The sequence below is a fragment of the Penicillium cosmopolitanum genome (assembly GCF_028827165.1).
Source record: "Penicillium cosmopolitanum strain IBT 29677 chromosome Unknown utg000006l:49.0-5199605.0:1.0-5204138.0, whole genome shotgun sequence".
Classification (NCBI taxonomy): Eukaryota; Fungi; Ascomycota; class Eurotiomycetes; order Eurotiales; family Aspergillaceae; genus Penicillium; species Penicillium cosmopolitanum.
Window position 1 is genome coordinate 1977659 of NW_026622676.1, and position 23035 is coordinate 2000693.

At 49.7% G+C, this 23035-nt stretch overlaps 4 protein-coding genes across 4 annotated transcripts; 1 reads left to right on the forward strand and 3 right to left on the reverse strand.

Annotated features, from left to right (window-relative positions):
* Nucleotides 1-2139: 2139 nt before the first annotated feature.
* On the reverse strand, nucleotides 2140-3105 carry N7509_005290 (endo alpha-1,4 polygalactosaminidase; the record flags this gene model as incomplete). The annotated part of the gene is made up of 1 exon (XM_056629927.1): nucleotides 2140-3105. The coding sequence occupies one exon, from the start codon at nucleotides 3103-3105 to the stop codon at nucleotides 2140-2142; it is 966 nt and encodes a 321-aa protein (XP_056489229.1).
* Nucleotides 3106-6497: 3392 nt separating this feature from the next.
* On the reverse strand, nucleotides 6498-8546 carry agd3 (putative extracellular serine-rich protein; the record flags this gene model as incomplete). Its single annotated transcript, XM_056629928.1, has 1 exon — nucleotides 6498-8546. The coding sequence occupies one exon, from the start codon at nucleotides 8544-8546 to the stop codon at nucleotides 6498-6500; it is 2049 nt and encodes a 682-aa protein (XP_056489230.1).
* A 3036-nt stretch (nucleotides 8547-11582) lies between these two features.
* gtb3 (glycosyltransferase family 4 protein) lies at nucleotides 11583-20362 on the forward strand (the record flags this gene model as incomplete). Its single annotated transcript, XM_056629929.1, has 5 exons — nucleotides 11583-11648; nucleotides 11735-11824; nucleotides 11893-18207; nucleotides 18264-18993; nucleotides 19044-20362. The coding sequence occupies 5 exons, from the start codon at nucleotides 11583-11585 to the stop codon at nucleotides 20360-20362; spliced, it is 8520 nt and encodes a 2839-aa protein (XP_056489231.1).
* Nucleotides 20363-21105: 743 nt separating this feature from the next.
* Nucleotides 21106-22427, reverse strand: N7509_005293 (uncharacterized protein; the record flags this gene model as incomplete). The annotated part of the gene is made up of 3 exons (XM_056629930.1): nucleotides 21106-21591; nucleotides 21672-22116; nucleotides 22189-22427. 3 exons carry the CDS (start codon nucleotides 22425-22427, stop codon nucleotides 21106-21108), a joined length of 1170 nt encoding a protein of 389 aa, XP_056489232.1.
* Between the last annotated feature and the right edge of the window lie 608 nt (nucleotides 22428-23035).

Here is a 23035-nt window from a genome sequence, read left to right on the forward strand (position 1 = left end):
TTAGGACAACAGGAGAGACCGTCGTTGCACGATCTTGAAATGTACTCCTCGCCCACGCCTGTTCAGGCAATGATCTGGGCCCTCGCACGGCTCAAGTGGAGTCCGGGATGTTTCCCCCATGTGGTGTGAACCAGTCATCTCGGTTTGATGGGGGTTCGCGGTCAGGAACACGGGCAGATCCGTCCGGGAGCCACTCGGGCTGCCGATCTTAGCGCTTTGGTTTGATCTTTTTGCATGCGCATCGCCATTGCTTTTTTTCTTCTTTCCCTTTGCTTTCGCTTCAGGATGTCAGAAGTAGAAGTTGGGTCGTAGATCGTTTGATAAATCACATCGTCGGCTGTTGGAATAGGCGCTAAGAATGGGCATGCGGTATAGTCCTTGATGATGGGTTTCACCGGTTGTCCTATTGTGCCGTTAGCTCGATATCTCGGCAAAGCGTGAAAAATTAGCACAAGGCTGGGCAAAACATTGCCACTGTTAGTTCATAATTCGCCAGAGCGGAGAGGGGCCTGTAAGAGATTTACCACCAAGTTAGCTTGGCTGTGGCTTTATCGTGGGGCCAACTCCAACTGGTGCGGGAGGAGGCGATTCGGGAGAAAAAAATCAATCTCGTTCTCAAACGCATTTCTGCAAGGGCGAGCGATTCAAAGTTTATGTTCCGAAGCCAAAATTAAATTTCTAACATGTCTCACACCATTGGTCGGTGAAGGCTCGTGTTGATCTGTTGCGGACCATGTGAAGAAGGAAAGCCAGCGCGGGGAAATTGGGAGGGGATTGCAGTGAATCGAATCTTACCGTGCCGTAATGGCTGAGTATTGCCCACAAACTGAAAATTACCTGGAATTACAGAGAGTCGGTACCTCAGGCCCGTACTTACGAATAATACCACCATCGCCCGCCCTAATGCACCACAATTACATTTGTCAACAACCCCTGGTCAATTCCGATACAGGCAACTTCCTCCTCGAAACTTAACCAATACACTCGTTCGTTCTGGACAGGGATCAAGCAGTGCCAAGAAATGCCAAGCAAAAAGCAAAAGTTCGGTGGATCAATCGCCTCCTGTGAATCACCCGGGGAGATGGAGCTTGGGCTGATTGGGAGTCTGGGCAGCCCTCAGCCTCGGATGAAAGCCGAGACAGAAACAGCTCAAAGCACGCAATGACCTGTCTGCGTCTGCGTCTGCGCCTCATGCAATGGAACATCAGAAATAAAATCCGGACAGAATCAAAGGACTCTTTGTCTTTCAGGGCCTTCGGATCTTCGGCAGAACATACTAACTCCTATGTACATAAGTGCGGACAATGCATCAATCTATCTTTGGATAATCACCGTCCCCCTATAGTTACTCTCTACCAAGACGATAGATAGGGCTGGGCATGGAATCGCGAAATCCGAAGTCCAATTTTTCCACGCTACTGACTCGCGCCCGAATTCGTGGCGCGAACGGTCTGGGCATTTACAGATCCCGCGCTAATGAATACTAGCAAACCGTGGACCGTATGTGTCCGGTTCAATGGGTTCGCTGGCGCCGTAGGCTTGCGAGGGCGTCAAAGTCAGGTGTCTTGAGGCGAGCACCGAACGTCTGAGTTTGATTTCCGTCTTTATGTACAAGGGTCTTGGGAAATGGAATTAGTGTAGGAAGACTATGTATGCATATACGGGGGTCGTTGGGCATTTTAGTGCTTAGTGAATAGCTGCATATGTACTCCATAAATGCTGTGGAGGAATTTGAAGCTGAATGTATACATGGAAAGAAAAGGCGAGCATGGACTTTCTAAGCTAAGCTTCGGCGAGGCTTCGGGCTGGGGGCCTTTCACGGCCGTAGAGCTTGACTTTAATGCCTTGGATTGGCATGATGGTTTTGCGAAGCGAGGATGTGAAGTTTGATCAGTGTTTTTGATTACTATTGATGGGATTACTTTACGCCAAGACGGTGGCACCATCACCGCCATGGATTCAAGCTGTAAACGAGCACAATAGATTGGTACTGTACGTAAAGAGCAATGAGAAACAAGGAGGTATTAATGATAACGAGAAATTTCGAAATGTGTAAGCTACAAGGTTGCTAATGAGTACATAGTATAAGTGCAGGCTGAAAGAAAGAAAGAAAATATCTAAAGTCTCATGGCAAAATTTTCAAGAGCAGTATTCCACCCAGTTGTCCAGGTCCATGTTCTTAATGACAGTGGAGAAGTCGGAGGCGCTGTCAGCATCGCAAGCAGATGACTTCTGCTTAGTCGTGACTTCATCATTATTATTAGTGTCACCTCCTTTGGGGTATTCAATGTGGAAAACAGGCTTTTTCGCATCCGTGAAAGCGGCATATGTATCGCATTCCGTATACTGAGCACACTGCTCATTGACGGACCATTGCATGTTCTTGATGACGGAACCAATAATTGCACCACCGTTCTTGAGTCCAACAGACAGTCCTCGGCTGTGAGCCTGCCCTGCGAGCCAGTTCACAAAGTCGATGGCATCGTCCTGTGTCAGCTTCAGGCCGTTCGAGTTGTCATAAGCGTCGATGTTGTCGGGGTCGACTCCGTCACATCCCTTTTCTTTGGCCAGATCCAGGCGGGTCTGCATGATTTTGCGCACATTTTTGGAATTGGTATCAATCCAGCGCTCACCGGGCCAGTCGTCAAGGTTAGATCCCTTATCCGAGCTGGTGAAGTCGCCGGCATCACTGCGCCAGTTTTCGTAGGTACCGGCGGAAAAGTAGCAGATCACCTTGCGGTTCATAGCTTGCAGGTCGGAGATGGTGGATTTGTCATTGTCAAAGAGGTCAATGTCATAGACGTCCGCGTCGATCTTGGTGTTGTTCAGCGGGTAAAGGAGCTCGATCTGCCACTTGACGCCAACTGCCGGTTGCCATTTCACAGTGGTGTTGCCCGAGCTTGTATCATTTCCCCCGCCACTTCCACTTCCATTTCCACTACCGCTGCCGCTGCCTTCGTCGTCGCCGTCGTCGCTGCCATGCTTCAGGCCAATTCCCAGACCAACACCGAGACCAACGCCAATCGCGACAATTATCAAGCCAAGAGCAGAGAAGAGGAGGACCTTCTTCTTCGTGGACCAGGCCCACCAGCCACCTTTAGACATGCTTGAGTATTGAGTATTGGAAGTAAAGAATTAAACAGGATTTTGAATGGGATTCTTGCGATGATGGTCAAGGGAGAATGAGGTGTATTTCAATGATCAGAGGAGTTTGGGGTTAAGATCACCGTGGTCCACCTGGGATAGTCAAGCGGGTGCGGGATCGGCGTCGTGTGGTGAAATTGTGATTGACAAAGAAAATTAATATGGACAAGGTAACAAATCAAGATTGGCTATGGGGAATAGAGAAATTTAAGCTCAAAGAAATAAAGGGTCCAGGGTCACCGGGACTGGGGGCTGAGCTTTTTTCGGGGGTGATTTGGGGCGATCTCTCCTAGGCAGCCGCATAAGGCGTTGGATGGGATGTCACCCTACGGGCTCAACTTTAGGATTTTGGAGAGTGAATGATAATTTGGAAAATAGATCCTGTGGCTTTGAGTGCATGCAGGGGGGGATGGGGGGCAAATTCGAAGGGTCTGCAGAGTTTGAAAGTAAAGAAAGGACAGGGTATAAGATGGAAGCCTGGACAAAGCGAGAAATCCCGCGCGAAAGCGAGGCGAGGCATGGCGAAGGTGTGACCGCGCCACAGTTTTGGATTGGGGCTGCCAGAGCCAGTTCCAGTGCCAGAATGCCAGTGCTGACACAGTGGAGCAGAGACCCAGGACCACATGGGTTCGAAATAAGGTGGTGGAACCAATGTTGATCTACCGCGATCACCGATCAGAATTGGGTCTGAATTCAGGCGTCCCCTCGATGAAGTTAGTTTACCGTGGACCGTGAGTAATAGATTTAAAAATCCTAGGCCCAGCCACTTCTGCGAGTACTAGAGCGATAATTTCGCCATCTCGCCATTCCGCCGTCTGCCGAGCTAATGCTGTTCGGATCCCCAAAATACTCAAACTAAAACTAAAACTAAAATAGACAAAGCCCTCGCCAAGGAACTAGACAACGCTAGAGGTCAAGAGAAGATGCAGCGCCCCCCCCTTGTGTTTTCAGGCCGAGACCGGATCATGATTCATCACACTTTGCTTTTTCCTTTTTTCCTCCGCCTCGTTTGTACACAACAAACGAGGTTGAAATTAAAGCAATGACCTACCTACTCAGCCAGCCCATTCAGGAACACAACGATACCTCCCGAGCGCCCGTTAATTTGGGCGTATCGCCCTGTGACAGAACGGATGTGATGTGATGCGATGTGGTGATGAGAGGGGATGAAGAGGTCAGTCTTTAGTCTCCTTGGATCATCTAAAACACACCCAATCGTTGTTCCCATCACCGATGCATGCGCTGTCAAGCGCCCTGTGGCATGGGTGGATTCGATCGATGGAGCCATTTCGGATTTAGTTTCTTAGCTTCTTTAGCCCTTGCCAAGGATCCGCCGGGTAAAGGCCCGTATTTGCAAATACAAGAATACAGTACCGCGTATTGACCCATTACGGTTTCTGAAAACGAAGCTGTAATTTAGCAGACCGTCTTGTATTAGCCGAGTATGTATCAAACAGCCCTAACCATGTCCCCCCCCCCGGCATAGTTCGATTACTGATCCAGTCATTTCCCATCGCCCGGGAATGATCGGCCTGAATCTAAGACTTGAGGAGAAATTGATCGTCCTGTTAGTGTGTCTTTGACTTGCTGGCTCTGAGCTCCGAACAAGGATCTCCCGGTCATCTGAGACTAGCAAACATCCACTAATGCGTCAACACAAAGCATTCCCTGATTTCGAGGTACAGTAAGAGAAAAAATAGCCCAATTTGTAATCAGATACGGGCTATCCCGCTCAGGGGACCTAGCTTTCAATTGCGAACACTTGATCGCTTGAATTTGCCTCGTACTTTGAACATGCTCTCCACATACTCCGACATACTCCATCTGTGGACCCCTACGGTGGGGAGAAGGGAAGGGGCCGGAATTGAAACATCAAAATACGAGATCAAATCAAAGCTAAGAAGCAGACAGCTTAGCTTCTAGCTTCATTAGGATCCGCCACCTTGATAACCCAATCGCCTGATTCTCCCTTCCGTAATCCCGCGGACGCCACACCCGCAGGTGTAAGTCCATAACGTTCCGTCGACGTCCCGTCATCCCGTCGTTTGTACTCGTCGTACTAAATCTCGGCCGCCCTCGGGAATTGAAAATACGCATGCCAAGACCCGCTAACCTCTCGTACATCCCAACTCGAAACTTCCCCGCGCACGCCATCTCATTTCTCCCTGTTGAGGGCACAGGGCCGGCCGCGTGGACTAATCTTTTTCCCGTCCTTCACTTTACTCTCGACTCTGCAGGTTTTTGGGGCTCTTGGCCCCTTCCCAAGCGATTAGGGCTTACTCAAGCACAGCCATCGCGAGCACTAGTCTCGCATCGATATACTCCTAGGTAGTGAATTTGCTGGCGACTAGTCGCTTTGAGCCAATTATCTTGGCACGGGATGGAGCCGAGAACAGGCGAAGGGGCGACAAAACAAACCTACTCCGTACGGAGTAGAAAATAGATTAATTCGTTCTATGCCGATTCTGTTGCTATTCTGCGACGGGCGTTCGTCCCTTGCACGGCTCGGGACAATGGAATTTTTCATCACCGACATATCGTACTCCGTAGCGTGGTAACACACCCGCCCGCCCTCTTCCCTGTCAATGTACGTACTCCGTACATGCCCCGGATTTCGGTCCCTGCGTTGTACGGGAATGCAGTGCAATCGGGCTGGTGAGGGCCGTCCCCAGGAAGATAATCCAGAAACTTCTATATTTGCCGAATGGCCTGCCAGTACTCGATGCGCTGGACCTGCGTATGACAGCGGCGCCATAAGCCGGGGAATAAAATGGAAATGTGCTCATACTTGCCGTGTCTGACACTTTAAGTGAATTTTTTTTCTGTTCCCTTTTGGAACGGGGCTGACGCCTTTTGTAAAGCTTGCGTAGGTCGTCAGGTCATATTTCTTGGAGGTCGTGAAAAGAGCGAAGGTTCACGTTTCTGCGCTTTGTACTCCGTATGTACGTCGTACAACAAGCTCGGTTTGAGCCCTGCAGGGTCAGCTTCGTCAAGCAGCTTGACCGCTCTTTGGATGCGGGAAATGTGACATATCTTATTGTACCTCGTATTCAGGAACAAGTTTATTCTGATTTCCTCTCGATTCGAGTTTTTAGTATTAGGCGAAGTGTTATTGTCAGCAGCGATGAAGTATGAAATTTTACTATGTATCAGATATTATCAAAAAGGAAAGCAGAATTCATTTCACGACATGCAGAATAATCATCTCATCCTTTCCTATTAGGATCCATTATCGATATTTCTCTAAAGCGGGGAACATAACCAAATAATGTCAGATAAAAGAAGCATTATAAATAATAACTAAAGGAAATATTCTGGTGTTTTTGACAAGCCGAGGCGTTGTCGGTGGCTATTTACAGAGAAATAGGGGAGCTGAGAGTGAACGAGACAGGGGAGCCGGAGAGCTGGACCCAGACAGTGGTAGGGTCACTGCCGACCTGCTCAACAGTGAAGCCCTTGGTGTCGCTAGGAGCGCTGGGGAAGGTGACTGGAATGGGGCTGCTGCAGCTGCTGTCAGTAGCAGAGACAGTGACACCAGTGATCTTCTTGTTGCTGATAGTGTAGCTCAGAGAGTAGCCACACTTGTCACGGTTGAAACGTTCCAGGAAGGAAGCGGACATGTCGGCGTGCTTGAGTGTGATCAGGGGCCAGGTGACCAGGCGAACGAACTCAGCAACCTGGGTCTCAACCCAAGCCTGGAAGATAGAGTACTTTCCAGACACGCCGTTAATGGTGATAGGGTCATTGCCGACGTTTTTGAGGTTGGCCTGGTGGAACATGTAACCGTCGTGGTGAAGACCGAACAGGTGGCGCATGGTATCGGCCTTTTCGGTGGCGAGCAGGTCGTCGAATGTTCCGCTACCGGCGGAGGTATCGATCCACTCCTGCAGGGTGCAGGCCGGGGTATCGCAGTTGTAATAGATGCGAGTGGCCCAGCGGGGGTTGACCTGCATGCCGTTGAAACCATCGGTAGAAGTCACAGTGAAGTAAGGCCACATGGCGTTCTCGGTGTTGAGGAGGGCAGGGCGGGTGTTATCACCAACACAGTTCTTGATACCGTTGTCCCACCAAGCCTGAAGAGCATCTCCGTTGTGGAGACCGGTGATGGCGGGAGGAATGATACCGTTGGCAGTGTAGTGAGTTGCCTGGTCAATACCGACAGCCTTGAGCCAAGCCTGGTTGAAGCTGATCTCCCTGTTCACATCAAAGTAGGTAGCGTTGTCCTGCTCCTCGTGGGTGAAGGTGTGAGAGATGGAGCCAAAGCTGTTCAGGTTGCCAGTGGTGGTCCACCAGTTCAGAAGAGGGTCCAGCTTGTTGCAGGTGGTGGTCCAGTCGTAGGCAGTCGGGGTAGCGGGCCACAGGTTAGTACCGGTGCCCAGAGGCTTCTGGAACTCAAGAGCAGTGTCCGGAGGGGAGTCGTATTCAATAGCACCACCGTTGCATTGTCTGGCACCAGAGTCGGTGTTTGAGGAGTTCTCGATGTTACCATTTCCGTTGTGGCCGACCTCGGGGAAATAGATACTACCAGCGTTCATCTTTTCGAGAATGGTGGGGATCCAGTCACGGACGCCATCCATGTCTCCGGTGGTGATACGGAAGGTAGTTCCACTGGGGTAGTAAATATCGGTCTCGAGGAACATGTCGTCAATCTGAGTGTTCAAGTTGACACGACGATATCCGGCGTGCAGTCCACGGGTGATCCAGGTAATCCAGGCATGCTGCAGGTAGTTGGAAGTAGCACTCCAGGTAGTGTCAAACCCGATGAAGAAAGCCATCTGCTCACGGCCATCAAAGTCGTTGATGACAGCAGCAACAGAGTCACTCGTGACAACAGAGTTGGCAGCGAAGCTAGCAATTTGCTTGGTGGAGGTGGTGTTGCTGATAGTAGCCGGGTAGTGCCAGAGACCAGAAGTACTGACACCAGCTCCGGTGCGCAGACCAGAGGTGGGGAAATCGCTGATATCGGTGAAAGAGATGTCCTGCTCAACACCGGTGTCACAGCATCCACCGCCCACAGCAGAAGCACCGTAGTTGGGACCGGGGTAAACATCATATTGGACCATACGAACACTGTACGCGAGCTGGTAGGCATACAGCTGGTTCCACTGGTCGGTGGTCAAGGCACTCTGGTAACCGGTAGCGCCGTAGTCATAGCTGACCTCAGAAGCAACGACGATACCACCGAAGTTTCCACCGGAGCTGGAGTTCAGAGCAGGCAGATCAATACCGGCCTGGGGAACGACCAGGGTGGTGAAAGGAATACCATAGGCGTTGAGGCCGGAAGAAGCAACACCAGCGGAGGCAGTGTCCTTGGCAATCACAAGAATGTTGGCAGCAACATTGGCATTGGTGATTGCCGTGGCAGTGGCCGTAGCCGAGATGGAAATAGCAGTTGAAGACATGCTGGTAGTCACAGAGGGACTGGAGATAATTGGCGAAGATGAAGCAGTTGAGCTCGAAATAGGCTTGCTGGTAGCTGAGCTCGAGGAAACCGGGCTAGAAGCAGGGGAAGATGACACAGAAGAGACTGCAGATGAAGAGACTGCACTGGTAGGAGTTCCAGAAGGCGAGCTGGTAACCGGGCTTGATAGCGGGGACGAGCTAGGGGTCGAAGAGCTGATAGCAGAAGAGCTCAAAGGCGACGAAGTCACGCTAGAGGAAGCAGTTGTGCTGCTAACGGGAGTCGAAGTTGGGGAAACAGCCTGGGTGCTAGAGCCAACGTTCGACGATGAAACACTGGAGCTAACGGGACTTGACACAGGAGAGGAAGTGCCAGTAACAGGCGAGGAGGAAGAATGAGCAGCAGAGGAGCTTGGGGAAGAACCAATTGCCGAAGAGGAAGTCAACGACTGGGACGGGACTGAGGCAGAGCAGTCGGGGCAACTGGATGAAGACGAAGAGGGAACCGAGCTCGATGAACCTGGAACGCTCGAGGAAGCAGCCGAGGTCACAAAGGTCGATTGTGGGGCGGTACTAGGGGACGAAACAGTCTCAACAGAGGAAACAGTGCCACTCGAAGTAGTGGTGACAGAAACAGACAAAGTAGGAGACAGTGATGGAGTCAAAGACGAAGTCAACGATTGGATAGTAGTAGTAACCACGGGAAGGGTAGTAGTGGTAGAGTCAACGACAGCAGTGGTGGTAGTAGTATGATGACCAGGGGGGATTGGGATGGGTGGTATGAGTGGGATGAGGACGCTCCCAGGCAATAACGACAGGCTTGTGTTTTGGCCAAACACCAGGGCGAGTGTTGCAGGTTATAAGGCCGTAGAAACAGCCAACCTTCAGAGCCCAAGTCGGTACGTGGACCATCGTGATATCGACCAGGGGTAATAAAATGCGAGGAGAATAGGAACTAACGCACCAGTACCATGCAATAACTAACGAGTGACGGGGTCGGGTGCAGACGAATACACGAGGCTTGCATATCAGCACCTAGAAGGGCATGGTTCTTGACCTTTATGTAGTGGGTGTGGAGTACGCTCAATCCTCCGAGGCCTATCGCCTTTACTGTCTATGAAGAAAACTTTTTACGAATGACAATTTCCACGATGCAGTCATCTTTCTCGGCTCCTCCATCGAGAGACATTGTGGCGTGTCTTCATGGAGTAAGATTGATAGGATCGATGGAAATATTTCCTGGGGACCGTGAGCCAAGTGATCGGTTGATTCGGAACAGATCGATTTCAGAGAGTCATGATCTATGCTAGCGGGACTTTTCAAAGTCTTAATTGGCTCGTTTACAAAGGAGAAAATTCTGTTCAGTGGATATCGTCTGCAGGTCTGGGATACTTTCAGCCCCGGGTGCATCTTGACCAGAACTGCAAAGGAATATCATAAGCGAGAACAAGACGGAAATAAGAAAAGCGAAAAAGAAAAAGGAAGGTCAATCGGGTTAGCAAACCGAGACAACGAAGACGCTATGGTTTATCGGGCAAAAAACCCCGAAGAACCGACAACTGTTCGGTGTTTGGCGTGGCCAAGAGCAAAGTACCGAGTCGATGCTCAAGTCTAACGCCCAGATGGGATTACCCACTTTTGGGGCTCATCGAAAGAGACAGGCCCAGGTGGCGCTGCGCGGGGGTTGCAGACACATCAACCAGGGGAAATGCACAGGTCCAGACCTTGGCGCCGAGAAGGGGGGGGACATGGAGGCGTCGAGCTGTCCCTGGTCCCTGGTAAAGTAAACATGCCAGTAAGATGTTACGGTTTGAAGTGGAGATGGTAATATTGATTTGCAAATTCTACGGGGATCGTAATTTAAATACTGGTAGTGAATTACAACTTTCAGTACCGCACGGCTATTCCTAACCAGGCTTAGGCCCCCTCAACATCTCAACTGCGACTGTTTCCCACGACCCGTTAGTACGTTAACACCGGCGCTAATGATACCGTGCTAATTCGAAAAAAATTCCAAAAAATAGGAGAAAAAAAAAGAAAATTATTCAGAGAATGCAGTCACCGCGGTCGAGTTTTTTTGCTCCATCAGCTGAGTGGATCGGCCTAGCCTAGCCAACACAGACTCAGTCGTGGAGGTGTGCTTGGCCCGTGTCTGGAACTCACGCCATGTATCAATTGGGGTTCCCAAGACGGAGAAGGAGACGGAGGGTGGGATGATTCGAAGTATCACAATTAGATTGACCTGTTAGCCCCTGGTTGATAGAGCAGATGTCCGCAGCTATACGGTATAGCCTCGAGATTGGATTGAGAACAGTCGGGGTGGCTACGTCCAATTTTCATCTGCAGTTGAAGAAAAGCAGCCCCCGCCAAAATAATACCACAATGATGGATCGCATGGAGAGCGGGGCTTTGGCTCACACATGGCATCGGGTACATACTAGTTGCAGTGCGGGTCAAGTCCATCGCGTGTCTCGCCCATCCCTGCTGCATATCCCGGTGGCTTTGCTGGGCAAAGAGAATGCTTTCGGTGCTATTTTTGTCGTTTGGGCTCAAAAGTCTCCTTGTCTTGCAATCGAATCAGGGTACACACGGACCGTCGTTCTCGACTGAGAGCCGAAAGAGTCAAGAAAAAGCGAGCGGCTTATACGAGCATCTTCTTGTTGTCCTTCGCGCTAAAGGAGGCAAGCTACAGTAGTTTTGAGTCGGACTTGTCCGTGACTGCAGCAAAGTTGCAACCTCGCTTCCTTCGTTTACTTTTTTGCCTTTGCGCATCCTCTCTCGTTACTCATATTATCTGCTTGAACTTCCGGCTTGCCGCCCCAAATCTTGTTTTGTTCTCTTTGACACTCGTTTTCAACATTTGCTCTTCCCGAAAGCAAGCTTCAAAATGCTATAGCGCTTGTTTTCTGAAGTGGCAACTCATCTGACACAGAAAGGGTTTCACTCTATACCCTTTCAAATTCATTCGTTTCTCCCTTTGCACTTTAAGTGCTTGAGGAGCCCCAAAAATATACGAGGAGAATCGCCGATTACTCGCTATGGCACAGATTCTCTCAGTGCACCCAGTGGGGTGGAGCCACATGAAGGATCACTGGTGGCAGTTTGTACGTTACTTTGGTTCACGTCACAATCGATCCTCGATCCTGGTGCATAATTTTGAGGAAATGAAACGCTGACATTTTAATAATAGTTGATGATCGGAGTTTTGTTGGCCTGCATTGCTATCGGATCCGCGCATATTATCTGGTCTTTGGTTTCAAAAGCAATTAAATCTTACAAGGTAAGCAGCTCACACATGGGATAAGATGCATCCTGCACACAATTACTCATATCAATTTATTTTCCTAGTCGAGATCAGTTCCAGACAAAATCCCTTCAAATGTTTCTCAGCGCCTCGAAAAGCTTGCCAACAGGAGTCTTCATCTCACCGCGCCCCCAACCAAGCAAAAGCCGTCTTCCTTCGGGGTTTACCTTGGGGCCTTCGAAAAATCTCCTACGGAATCACAAAATCGGTTGCTGCAACAATGGGACCTTCTGATCGTCGACCCATTCCAAAATGGAACTACACAGGCCATCACTCAACATGGTCAAAGCCAGGTGCTGGGTCGAATCGATTTCCCGAAAGTCGTCTCGCCAAAAGAATCAGCTCTTTTGGCAATTGACAGAATTGAAGAGATCCTGGCCAACAATTTCAACGACACGGCATATTCTGGAATCCTGTTCGCCAATTGGGAAAACCAATTTTCTCCATCTATCCAGGGGAAACTGTTCGAGGTTATCAAGAGTCTCGGGTTGGAAGTATACCTGGAGACGCAATCACCCGATTTCTTGATGAGCCGAAAGTCTCTCCAGAACAGCGCTATTTCCGGCCTTGTCGTTCGAAACATTAGCATTTTGCCCTCTGGTGAAAAGCGTGACTATTTCCAAATGGCAAAGCTGCAATCCACCATCAAAGCATTTGTCTCCGAATCTTGCATGCGGGACTTCGTTGTTCTTGCATGGGAAACTCTCGATAATGACGCCACTCCCTCGAATGCTATTATTCGACGCTCGATTCAATGGTGTAGCTTCTACAGTGCTGTTTGCTGGATCGGCACCGAGGCCGCTCTACAGGATGCCGAATTGAATGTGCCTACAGTCGAGCCTCTTCCTGCGTTCGGATGGTTGAAAGATGCCGATATCATGAAAACCCATGATACATGGCGCTCGAATCTTCACATCTCTCCATTTGCTGACACTCAAACTGGGTGGGATACCATCCGTGAGCATTTCTCGGAGGTTGACGAACTTCTTGACTCTCAGGAGACGGAAGCTATCTCACCAGAGAGCCCAGGCGCCCGACTTCGTGATCCTCCAGAGTGGGTGGCTCAGGTGAAATCGCAGGGAAGCCCGCTTTCCATCTCCATGTCCGGTCAAGAATACACAGCGTTGGGCTGTTTCCCTCTTGGCTCGGAGTCAACGGCAATGGCTTTTGCTGAAATCCTCCAGTCGCAACAGCGCCTCAAGGGTCTTAGTCTTCTTCACCCGGTTCCAGCATCGAAAGTCCAAAATATCGGTCTGCTTCTTCGTAACTTTCAAGCGTCACTTGAAGATTCAAATTCAGACGAGCACCTCATCGCAGCTATCAAGGAGCTGGCTGACAGGGCATCGAATGAGTCTCTCAATGTCTACCTTGCATTGGATTCTGGGTTGAGAAAATCATCCGATGTTCGTTTCTGGTCTGTTTATCAACTCGACGGTGACAACGATAAGACCGAAATATTTGTTTCGAAGAATGCACCTGGTTTAGCCGGAACTATCTTGCACACATTCCTCTCCGCGAAGGGATTTTCACGACATGTCTGCTTTGAAACCGAAGTCGCGATGGCGAGCTGGTCGCAGGATTTGGTGCCAAATACTGATCTTCCTCGACGCATGACTCAGGATATCGATGTCCTCAGTCCGGAAGAGCGTCTGCTCCTTCTGCAACATTTGTCGCTGACAGACTCTCAAAGTGATCTCTCGGTAACCATTTGCTCATATATTCGCAAGCAACTCCTCGACACCCCCTCGTTCGCCCAGTTAAAAGAGCTCAACACTGTCGGTTACCTCGATGGTTCTGTCTCTGCAGAGGAACTCATACAGTCGCGCATTGATTGGTACAAGGAACAGGAGTGCCCACATCCATCGGTTGCCAGTTCCCTTCGCCTTTTCAACCAGGTTGACGAACTCTTCACCCAAATTCTGAAGTACCACCGGGAAGACGAGCTTGCAGCCATCACCAAGGGCCTCTGTGAGCTTACTCAGGATGGAAATATTGATGCTTATATCGACATGATGACTCTTTCTCTTTTCTGCGCGGCGCGAAAGGGCTCCTTTGATGAGATCTACGCAGAGGTCACTGACCGCAACCCGCTCTTCAACCTTCACCCTGACCAATCGGCAGCCTTTGCGGAGTCGTTCGCGCTCGGATCTCGCTGTGAAGCATACTTTGACGTTGCTCCCAGCGTTTTCGGCAAACTTCTATCCGATCGCTTCAGAGAACACTACAAGTTGCCGCAGAACCAACCTCCGGACTGGGCAAATGGTGCTACAGAGCTTGCGACTGCCTATGCAGGAGCTCAGATCGATGTCAACCCGGACGACAAATCGAAGCCTATGCGTAGTTACCAGCGCTTTACTTTCCTCAGTGTCTTCGCCATTCCAGCTTTGATCGACATCATCCTGCTCACTCTTATCGGACGTGGTCTGTATCTTTCTGCTTACATGACCGTCGAAGAGCAAAACAGCGCGACTATGGCGTTGATGATTTCGCTGCTCCTTTCAGGAGGTATTGGTACAATGATTGCTTGTGGTGGTCCTTACTACCTCATCTCTATGGCGTTTGCTGCTTCCAACATGTTTGTCTTGATCCGACTCATTGCTGGTATTGCATTCACTATCGCCGGTGGTTTGATCGGTTTTGTCGCCATCTCCAGCGTCAGAGGCCCTCGCGCTGGTATTATCTTCTACCTCTATTTGGTCTCACTGACCATCTACTTCTCGACCTTTGCTTCTCTCGCAAGTTTCAGTTACCCCGGCTCCACATTCCTGTCGGGTCGTAAGGCTATCATTATGTGCATTCCAATCCTCTTCGTGTCCCCCATCATCACCACTTTCACTGGGCACGATTCTGCGATCTATCTCGCCGTTATCTACATTTTCATCGGTGTACTGCTGCTTTGCCTGCGATCAACTACCTCCAAGTGGGTGACTTGGTATCAATCCTTGCGACGGACGGACGATACCGAAATTCGCAAATGGTATATCTCTGTCCACGGAAACAATGATGAGAAGGTCTTCGGAACTCTCAGTGATCCAGCTGCACTCAAACTCGCACGTGAAGCTCTTCACGAGGATGTGATGGCTGAAAAGAACCGCGGACTATTTTCAAGGTCAACTACCGACAAGCTCGTCAAGGAGATCGCTCGCGATTGGGAATCTACCAACTTCCTTCTCGATTGGTACTGCCGATATGCTGATGTTTCCCGTCCAATCCCATTTAGTTCTGGATGGAACATTCAAACTAAGGTTGCCCTGGATGTCCTGCGTAATTCGCAGAAAGGACTAAAGCTACACAATGCCTTCGTGCACTGGCGCCAGTCTAGCAAGGAGATCGGCTGCGGTGTTCTCTACTTCGTCATTGCTCTCCTCGACAAGTGGATTCAAATGCTGAGCGGTGATAAACAGCTTTCCGGTCTCCTCGGATCTGCCCTTAGCGATGCGAACCGTATGGCTACCGGATTTGCCTTGGCATACTATCTGATTGGTGCTGTTCTCATCGACACCAAGGCCCAAGAACTTCATGAAGCTATTGGCGGCAAAGCACCAGAGTCCGTCAGCGAGTCCAAACATATTCGCCCCTCGCAAAAGGGTGATATCCACTTCCGACGAAAGGTCTATTGGCGAACTCTCTTCAAGTTCCTCCTATGGCATGTGTGGAGTCTTGCTCTGTCTACCGCTTTGCTCTGGACATTCCAAGCACCTGTAGAAGGCGTGATCATTTTCTTCACATATGTGCTTGCCTACACCGGTCTCATCTGGTACCAATACACCAAGATCTTTACCGGTCCCCATGCATTGAAGCCACTCCTCACGGGAATCTTCGTCGGATTGCCTCTTGGAATCGCTCTGAGAGTCTGTCTTCCCAAGTTCCCTTATTCGCAAATCATTGGTCTAGGAGCCGCAACTTGGATTGTTGCCATACTGTCTCTCTGGAATGCGAAAATGGGAATGCCCAACAAAGTCGACTCCCTTGTTGAGATGGGCAAGATTTATCATGCTTTCACCACACCCTGGTCCGATCCCGAGTGGTCCCAGCAGGAGCTCCAGAGTTTTTATGAGAGAGTATCTCTCCTGCCAGCCGACTCCCGTTTCCAAGTTTTGCTCAGCGCCCACCCTGGAATTGAGATCAAGCAGGCCCTGGTCAATCGCAGAGAGGAAGTTCGTGTTGATGAAGCCTTCCCAAACTCCAAGGACATCATCACTCAAGCCTTGGGTCTTTGGGAGAAGAATGAAATCCAGATCGAGCTTGTGCCTCAAGGTTCGCTCGGCCCCAGTATCCGAGCCTTGGGATGCTATAACCAGGGTATACTTCATCTGGCTATCAGTGTGAGAGGTCTACACGATGAGCGACTGGATATCAGTGCCAATTGCCAGATCATTGCGGAGACCATGGTGCATGCCGTCGCAGAGATGATGCTGGGAGTCCCTCATGATTATGCCATGCTCTCTGAGGCAATTGTATCTGGCGGTGTCTCACACACCATGGCTCGCCAACTCAGAGAGGAAGCCAACACTCCTCTTGTCGTGCGCTGGGCCAAGAAGGAACTTCTGCGTCAGCTTTGCCTTGGCTTCGAGCCAGACCTTCATTGGGATAAGTTAACCGTCAAGGTTCGAACTGCTCTCTTGAACCGCTGCCTGGGACTTCACGCGGATCTCTCCATCGGCCAACACCAGTGGCTGCGAAAGAGACTCTGTCAATTTGACTCACAAAGCCTTGATGTTCATATTGCGCGATGCAATCTTGGAGCAGCCACTGCGATCAGCATTCTCGACTACGCTCACTATGGAACTGGTGAGGCGGCTGTTCCCAAGGACCCTGAGACTACCGAATACATCCCCTACGTCCCCAGAAAATTGCCAGCGGCCATTTCATTCCTTCGCGCCCCATTCAGCTATTCTTATCACACGCTTGGCTCAGTTGTCAAGTTCATCATGGTTGCCCTGCTTGCCGATCCCGAGTTCCAGAGAGAGTTTGATCATGTCAGTCAGTCTCTACACACTTTCGTTCGTGTACCATCGGTCTTCCTGCTCAATACGGTCTGGGTCTATGCCAAGATCTGTCAAGATCTGGGATTGTCATTCTTCTTGTTCCACGGCCGCAAGAACGTCAAGCAGTTATGGGAAGAGACCAAATCCATGACAGTTCACATCAAGAAGAGCAGAGTCCTCATTCAAAGCTTGGATGGAACTTTTACAGCTTTCAGACACCAGGAGACCGATGGAGGCTTCAAGTTCTACCAATACGTTGGTGAACACAAGACAGAGCCGAAAGAGGCGAAGGCGCTGAAGTACATCAGCAGCTATTCTAGTGAGATGCTTCTTCTGATTAGGCAAGAGTTCAAGGATGGAAAACTCATCAATGAGTACCATTACGACTACCACGTCCCGGGAAAGAAGGGATTCAAACTGGGCAAAACCTCGACCAACCGCACTCCTCTTGGCCGACGCTGCGTCCAGGGCGAGAATCATCTTCAGAGCATTGCTTATAACCCCAAGGGTCTCGTCGACAGGGGTTCTTACATGAAAGATGGCAACTTGATTAGTTTCAAGTATCACTATCGCAAGAATCCCCGTTTCGGTGACGAACTCCTCCGTGCTGAATTCTCCCTGTCTCACATCACTGCCAATGTCGCCTGGTGCGCACCTCCCCTTCGTCATCCTGAGAAGCACAATCGCTACATTCCGCACTCAAAGGTTATGGAAGCGACATTTGTCCAGCTCGGAAATGCCGATGTCTATGAGAGTCGCTGGCTTTATGATCACAAGTTCCACCCGACCATTTTCACCACCATCAATGGAATGAAGGTTCAAACCCCGCCCATGATTGAGCATGATTACCTCGGTGTTCTGGCCAAGCCGAAGTATACCAGCTTCTTGCATGACAATCCTTTCCTCTTCTGCAAGAGTCTCAAGTCTAATATCTTCACCCGCCTGTTTGGTCTCACAAAGAAGCGTTTTGCTGTCTCCACATCCAAGGCTCGTTCACTCATGTGGAAAGCATGGAAGGATCGCACTGACCTTGATGGTATTGTCGTTCGCTGGATGGATGACCGCCTCCTTCGCAAAGACAGCGTCCTCGCTCCATACTGGCGCAGTCGCGATTGGGGTAACCTTACGAATGCAAAGAAGTATGTCAATCTTCGCGCAGATGCCATCATGGCCAGCACGGATCTCGACGACAACATCTCGAGCTGGACACCTCTGGCTGTCAAAATCAGCGATCTGATGAACTTTGGCCCTGGAGGTGATGCCGTTGTGACAACTCGCTCCAAGGACTTTGCCAGCGACACTGAGGAGACTCTGCACGTCATGGCCGCTGACAATGGTACTTGGCCTAACGAGGAGGTGGTGTTTCTGCCTGTCGACGAGACATGATCAATTCCCTTCGCACTATCAAATGGCACATGATTTGTGAGTCTGCAAATGACTTTGGTGTGCCGAAGCATCAGACCGAGCAGAACATTCAGTCCCTGAAACTCATCCCACTTTGGGGTTTGGACTTCCTCACTCCCACCCACGGTCTCTTCCACAACAAGCTGGATTCAGAGGTTGACAATGTCACATCCGCTAGCGAGTTTGACATCAAGATGAATTTCATTCCAATTCTCACAGCATTAGTGAAGGGTGCCCGCGCTATCGATCTTTCCAAGGCTGACATTCACCGCGCCACTCGAGCTCTGGTCAACCTCAACACGTATTTCCAGGAATCGCGACACTGGTCTCAAGTATGGAACAGCGAGACTGTGAAACAGACTTGGCGCGATCTCTGGCTCACGCCAGATATGCCCAATGCGGTTCCCTCTCGTGAGTGGCTTGACACTGAACTCCCAACTCTCGCATCTCTCGACGTTGCCCTTGAATTATGGTATCGGTACCTCTTCATCTTCTCTATTCCGGTTCCCGACAAGATTCCTGGCGTCTTCCAGGCTTCTCATCACAGTGTCAGCGCTTCATACGGCGTTGTTTGCAAGATCAAGCGCAACTGCACGCTTCAAGTCTGGGACCACGCCATTGCCTGGAGAGAAACAAATCTGTGTCTCTCATCTGCCCTGTGCAAGCTTTCTCCGTTCGTTCGGAATGCTCTTCTTGGATTGATGCGCATCACTTCTGTTCTGACCTTACACCACGCGGACATCATCCTCCCTTGTGCCGATTTCTTCAACCCTGGTTGGGAAGTGGAGATTGGAACTTGCCAGGTACAATTGAGCATCGAAATACCTTCCGTCGCAAGATCGACCCAGTCGTCAACGGCATCACTGATATGCAGAAATTCGCCCCGGTGCAAGAGATCAAGTCAGAACGCCCGACCGTCACCATGCTTTCTCACGTTTGGTATGCGAAGGACATCAAGACCGCGCTGCTGGCTGCCGATATCATCATCAACCAGTGGAAGTTTGATGAGTATCACCTCGACATTTATGGTGCTATTGACAAGGCTCCAACCTATTCAACCGAGTGCCAGGAAATCATTGCTTCCAAGGGTCTCCGAGGCCGCGTCACCTTGCGAGGCACGGCTGATCCAATGAAGGTCCTGGAGAACACTTGGCTCTTCCTCAACTCATCCCTGTCAGAAGGTCTCCCTCTGGCATTGGGTGAAGCTGCCTTAACAGGCGCACCAGTTGTCTGCACGGATGTGGGCGCCTCGCTGCGCGTTCTTAGCGACCCTGATGACTTCTCACGATTCAGCGCAGTGGTTGCTCCTAACGATGCCCAAGCACTTGCAAAGGCTCAAATCTCCATGCTGGCTATGCTTGGAGAGTGGGGCAAATACAGTGAGGACACCGACGATGAGCCGCTGCCAGTTCTCACATCTTCGCCCACCCCCGAGGAAGTGGCCGCCATCACACGTCGCATGTACGCGAAGAGCGAACAGCGTCGCAAACTGGGCATGATGACTCGCAATATCGTCCAGAAATCATTCAGTGGCGATCGCTATCTCCGCGAACACGAGCAAATGCTCTGGATTGGAAAGTCTGCCAAAATGATGGCAAGTCGTGCAGCCGGCGACGCAATGGAACCCGCCGACATCGCGACAGCCGTTGAGCAAACCGCCACTGTCGAAGAAGAAGTCATCACCATTCCCCGGAATGCGGTTCACTCCTGGCGCTCCTCGACCATTTCGGGCATGTCAACTCTCTACAGTTCGGTATCAAATTACCCACTTCAAAGTTATCGGAACCGTCCCACCTCCGATATTTCTGCTCTCAGTCTGAGCAATGTCTCCACGGATACTGAGTCCTTCGCTCGACTCCCTGTTTTTGCGCCCCGGCGCTCTATGCTGTCGTACGATGGTACGCCGGGTAGTAGATCGCCGGCTGGAATGAGGTCGCCAAATTTGCGGGCCTCTTTGGCTGGACAGCGTCGGCCTCATTCTCATGCACGCTCTGTCTCGACTGCCGGCAGAGAACAGTTGCGTGGGTTGAACCGAGAGGATCTGCTCCAATACCGCAATTCGGATGTTAGCACCATCGTGAGAGAAGATTTCTTGCGATCTGGTATACATTTCAGTCACTGAACAGACTGTATATGAAGTTTCTCAAATACTGTATATTCCTTTGTTTTGTACTTAATGTTTATTTGTCAAGATATACTATTTCCTTTTTTTCTTTACTTGTTATTTGGTTGATGATATCCGAGTTTGTTTTATAGTACCAAAAAGCTAGTCATAATAGTGAACAAAAATCAACAAAATGAATTACTCTTAACTCAAACTTTTATATGGCTGGATAATATGTGAGGGATAGAGAGAGGAGGAGCAAATGTTCAAAGCAGAAGCGAGCCCGGGGGGGAGGTGTCAAGTTGGCGACATTAGGTGATGTTATAAGAGAGGGAGAATGAACTCAATAGTGGCCAAAGCATAGGTTAAGAATTTCAAACAAGTGTCAGTATGTTAATAAGACTCCGAATGGTCCTATGGTATTGGCCTTGATCATTCGGGGGAAAGAGCGAGGAGGCTTTGAAGAGACGCAATGAGACCGGTGCGTGCCTACCTTGTCTTTTTGCTTTTTTCAAGCTGAAGTCAAAACCAGGCCAGGGCATTTATTTGGTTTGTTTCTTTTTCCTCTTTCCCTTTTTGTTCTGTTTGTTGTTGCCCTTCTATAACTATACCTGGTCATCGTGCCTGCCTAATATCCGTTTGCCGTCTCCACTTTTCCGGACGTAGATCACTGGGTCCGGTTGCCGGTATAGATCGCCGTAGATAGTACTACGAGTAGACCAACAAAAAACGTATAAGTGATAGCAATTCAAAGCACCTCATTATTTCTTAGATACATGAAATGGGTCGGCTTCAAGCCTAGGCCTTGAGCTATCCGCATCCCAATCCAACTCTGCCATGAGCTCAAAACGGCCCGCCTCGGTACTCCGATCTTTAAGGCAAGGTGTTGAGTCTGCTTCTACAGGACTCTCCATTGTGAGTTGCTCAACAAATCGAGAAGGCTTTTTGCTTCTCTCTCCCGCTGCAAGCACTAATTCCGTGCGGTCTCCTCGGACAGAACCAAGTTCAGGCTCCTCACTTTGGCATTCTTGTCCCGGAAATCGCCAGTAGCATAGCAGAAGACCAAGAGAAAAGCCCTGGAAGAAAATAAACACCACTATTTGCCGAGCAGTTTTCCCAGGTCCAGTCACATTGTCACTGAAATTGACAGTTGATCCTTGAAGGAAGGCGAGGATATCCCAAATAAACCAAAGAAAGTTAAGGCCAAGGAAACAGCCGCTCGCAGCAACAAAAAGGAATGTCGACATCTGATGACCCAATGTTAGCAAATTAAGAAAGTTCAGCTATACAACCTTATACCAGAAGATTTGAAAGCTTCAGCGCATACCTTGAACTTTATATAAGATGGATCGCGCGATGTCATGAGGCCGAGGAAGATAGTCCAACCTGCAATCTCCCAGGCACTTACCCAGAATACAACCCAACGTACACTATCGATCTTTTCCCAAATATCCATTTGGTGTGCATAGCTGGACTTCTCCTTCACTCCGGAGTCAATAGCGGCGACGTAGTAGCCCCAGTCAACAATGCATAGTAACACGAAGAGACCCACAATCCCCCAATGCACACATTTAAAGACCGACAAAGTTTTAGTGCTGATTTTCGTGACACACTCAGCAAAAACATGAATAATTGCATAAAATACATAGAAAATCAAGCAATATGAAGCGAAAGAGCAGAATTCGCCAATTAACTGCGCAACGTTGTAAGTCTGTTTGGCGTAGTGGGCTCGAAAGGAGACGGAGTTATAGGCGAATGCATTGGCTTGAGATCTAATATTCAGAGCACAGCAATTAGCTAGTATACTAATTCTATTAATTCTTTGGGGCCCCGAAGAGGCTTACCCTGCCATGAAGAACATAGCTGCCAGTGTGGTTGTCACAGGCATGGGCTTCAGTGCATCTCTTCTTGATCTCTTCAAGATACAAATCCCAACAGACACAATGAGCAATCCCGCGAGGAGCAGGAGCATGAAAAATGACTGTACAATAAGCAATGTTCTCTGTGCGGGTGGGGTATAGACCCAGACATTGGAATTCCAGGATGCTTTGCCAGATCCTTGAGACGGCATTCTCTGCGTCATGTCAGGCTAATTAGAGAGAATGTCTCGTCGACGGCAAATAGGAAACCAGGATAAGAAAAAAAAGAGAAAGAGAAAGAAAGGAAACAATCCAAGTCTTCATGACATGCGAAAGAAGCAATGCAGCCTCGTACGAGTATTTAGCATCTCCGACCGACGGTGGGTAAGGCGCCCCAGGCGCGCGAAGCTTAACTAGCCAGCCTCGGCATCGGAGATGATCCTTCGATGATCTTTTCTTAGAAAAGCGTCTTAATCCACAAAAAATGGCACAAGTTAACCACTCTGGATATCTTCATTGCTGCCAGGCCTGTCTCTGGCACTCTTCAAGTTCTGCTGGACCCTCCTTTGTGACTAGACTATGATCATGATTGGTCATGACCCCGAACCTGAACCCGAGCCTCGTGCAGAAGGGCGACTACATACACTATCGCCAGGCCTACCACAAACTACTACTACAGTATAGACACTCGTATCCACAAATAGTAAGCAATTTAATTGGCTAAAAGTACTAGTATTCGCAATTGGCTCTTTGAGATATGTTCTCGAAAACCAGACTAAACTCATAAAAGCAAGATCAAAGCAATATACTACACATTTTTGATCTCAAGATA